We start from the raw sequence: 2,751 nt of genomic DNA, 5'->3' as shown, positions 1-2,751 counted from the left end.
TTTTGTAGACTCCTATTAGGTGATCGAATATGGTTCATTAATCTAAATGCAGCAGCGTAAACCAGTTTGTGTATCCTTGACATCACTCTTCCGATTAGTTAGATGCAATCAATACAAGCTCAAAGAAAAGGAAAAGTGGAGAAAAACATCTACATAGGATCAGATGATGGAATATAGTGCTCAGTAGAGATATTAGGAACTATATAATTCATTGAACTAATTGTGCAATTACAGCAAAACATGTCTGAATTTAACCCAAAGCCAAACATCAAACACACATAAAACTTGGGTTACTTTCTACTCTCTCTCTTGTGGGTATGAAGTGATGAGCAAAATTCATGCCCTCGCTCATTCAAATGCCCTAAAAAAGTGGGCTTTACTCAACTCACCTTCAAATCCCTATCCTCCCTCTCCCCAACCCTCTTTCTCCTTCTTCAATTCAGTCATACATGCAGAGGGGAAGCTTTTTGATCTTTGAAGCTGAACCCTACACACTAAAGGAAAGCTTCAATTCCCTCCAGCAGGTTTCAACAAAGGCAAAGAAGATAATGAATAGAGATGGAGAGAGAGAAAGGAACCCACTTAATAAAACCTATGATCTGTTAGTTTCCAAGAAAAATCAACAAGTCATAATAAAAATGTACCCACCACCACCACCACCATCACCATCATCACCAGAGAGAAACTGATGGATACTAAGTAAAAATTAACACCCAAAGAAGAACAAGTAGGAACCCATTATTTATTCTTTTTTCTTCTGTTTCATTAGTCTGAAACTAATTCTTTACCACGATCCTCCATCCAACATCCCACTCCAGTATCCATTGGAGTCTCCTTGCTCTCCTCTATTCTGCTCAACATCGCTTGTGCTCGAGACTGGCTTCAAATCTTCAAAGGGGAACAAGAGCCTCCCTCCATTAGTGCCACCCTCTTGCACACTTGGGAGGCTCCTGTAAGCCCCACTCCCAAAGCCATCAAGAGAGAAATTGAGGGTCGGCTTGAAGTCCGGCAGCGCGAACAGCCCGGGCGTGTAGACGGAGCCCGGATCGGGGAGCGGCATGGACATGAACGAATTCAAACTACCTCTCGACGTAATCCCTGAGAGCAGCTCCAGAGCTGAGAGCTGCCGCGGTGGTGCCGCAGGAGCACCAGCAGAGGTACAGTTGGCAGAGATTTGGTGGTTCTTGCTGGCCTCGAGGCTTGGCAGTTGGACCAGCTCAGAGATGGACTTGAAGTCGTGATGGTGAGGGTTTGGGAAGGCCAGGTTCAGATCTTGGCCTTCATGGAGTGGCACTTTGTTGTTAGGGTTTGATGCAGGCGTGCTGATCAGATCAGGCAGCTTCTTGGATGAAGGATTGAAAGACGAGGAAGAAGAAGATGCCGAGGATGATGATCTCTTGTTCTTCCTTGAGCCACCACCCACGGGGATGTTCCTGAGGGATCCACCGTCAGTCCAGTACCTCCTGCAGGTCTTGCAGAAGTACCTGGGCTGGGTGAGGCTGTAGTTGTTGTAGTAGCAGAACTTGGTGTTGGTGGAGTTGCATCTTGGGCAGTTCAGAGCTTGTTCCTTTTGTGGCCTTGGCTTCCTCTCCAAAGTCGAAGATGACGATGATGATGGCTTTGGGGTGGTTGTTGCTGTGCATGTGCTTGTGACTATTTCTTCTATCGGTTTCACCACAATCTCCTAAACAAAAAAGGCCCAAAAATGAAAAAATGGTAAAGAGACATCAAGAAACCGAAGCAGCATGAGCAGATGAAGATCAGAACACAAGGGAAGATCAACCCTGAAAATCTGAGAAAGAAAACAGGAAGAAGGTGAACACAAACAAACAAAACGAGACCAAGAAACAAAGCAAAAACGGCCCACTTTTCACTTTTTCAAAGTTGGCATCAGCCCAGAAAATAAAGATGCAGCGCCTCTGTCTCTGTCTCCCTCTTTTCTTTTCTTTTCTCGGTGACTATAATTAAAAAGGAGAAGGGAAAGTGGAAAACACTATCAATAACAGGTATGACTGAATCCAAATGAGAGCGAAGACTGTGCACTTAGCTATGATATGAGCTGAGAGAGGAGGAAAAGAAAAGAAGTTATCGCCTTTCATCTTCAAAGAACAGCATCACTTTACCCTTTATTAGCAGTCAAAAATCATCAACAAGGAAAAGCAAAGAGAGAGAGAGAGGAGGGGGGAAGGAGATGATGCAGATCGATTGAGAGAAGAGAAGATGGATGGATCTATCTTACCTGTGGCCACTGAGCGGTGTCCATGGATGGAAGCTCTTGATTAAAAGGGATGGCCAAAGATATAAGTTGGCTTTTAGAGAGAGAGAGAGAGAGAGAGACGAGGTGCTTTAGTTGAAGCTGGTTATGAAAGCAGGAAAAGGAATGTTTGAGAGTGTCTGGACGTCCTATGAATGTATTATTTTGTTCTCTTAGAGAGAGAGAGAGAGAGAGAGAGAGAGAGAGATTCCGGGAATGTTTGTCTCGGAGATTGTATAATCCGCTAATCACTGTCCGAATTATATTATCTCCCTAATGATTTTATCGACGACTGCCCGAAAACATTAGTTAAAAATGCTTAATAATGCTTAATAGTGAGGCGCTTCTTAGCAAAATACTTAGAATAATTTTGATAGTCATGCATAATATCCCCATGCTATAGTCCTACGTATAAAGGAATGACCGCGGTACGTCCCTAAAAAGCAAGTGAAATCAAAAATTGGCGTATCATGTTAAAAATGACAGTTGTTATAACG

The 2,751-nt window shown here is 43.5% G+C and overlaps 1 protein-coding gene across 1 annotated transcript; it reads right to left on the bottom strand.

The window, feature by feature from the left end:
• Window positions 1–565: 565 nt before the first annotated feature.
• On the bottom strand, window positions 566–2,457 carry LOC115740811 (dof zinc finger protein DOF1.8-like). The gene is made up of 3 exons (XM_048285513.1): window positions 2,445–2,457; window positions 2,240–2,337; window positions 566–1,684 (listed from the first exon to the last, which is right to left on the bottom strand). The coding sequence occupies exons 2-3, from the start codon at window positions 2,261–2,263 to the stop codon at window positions 785–787; spliced, it is 924 nt and encodes a 307-aa protein (XP_048141470.1). The 5' UTR covers window positions 2,264–2,337; window positions 2,445–2,457; the 3' UTR covers window positions 566–784.
• Window positions 2,458–2,751: the final 294 nt, after the last annotated feature.

Source organism: Rhodamnia argentea, chromosome 9, assembly GCF_020921035.1.
Source record: "Rhodamnia argentea isolate NSW1041297 chromosome 9, ASM2092103v1, whole genome shotgun sequence".
Lineage (NCBI taxonomy): Eukaryota > Viridiplantae > Streptophyta > Magnoliopsida > Myrtales > Myrtaceae > Rhodamnia > Rhodamnia argentea.
Note: the sequence above shows the minus strand (reverse complement) of the source record. Positions and strands in the feature narration are given on the sequence as shown.

Bases quoted from the DNA above. Each gene is read 5' to 3' on its own strand.
- LOC115740811 (XM_048285513.1), bottom strand. From the start codon at position 2,263: ATGGACACCGCTCAGTGGCCACAG. The intron at 1,685-2,239 runs GTAAGATAGATC...TTTTTTGTTTAG, and splicing joins ACACCGCTCAGTGGCCACAG to GAGATTGTGGTGAAACCGAT.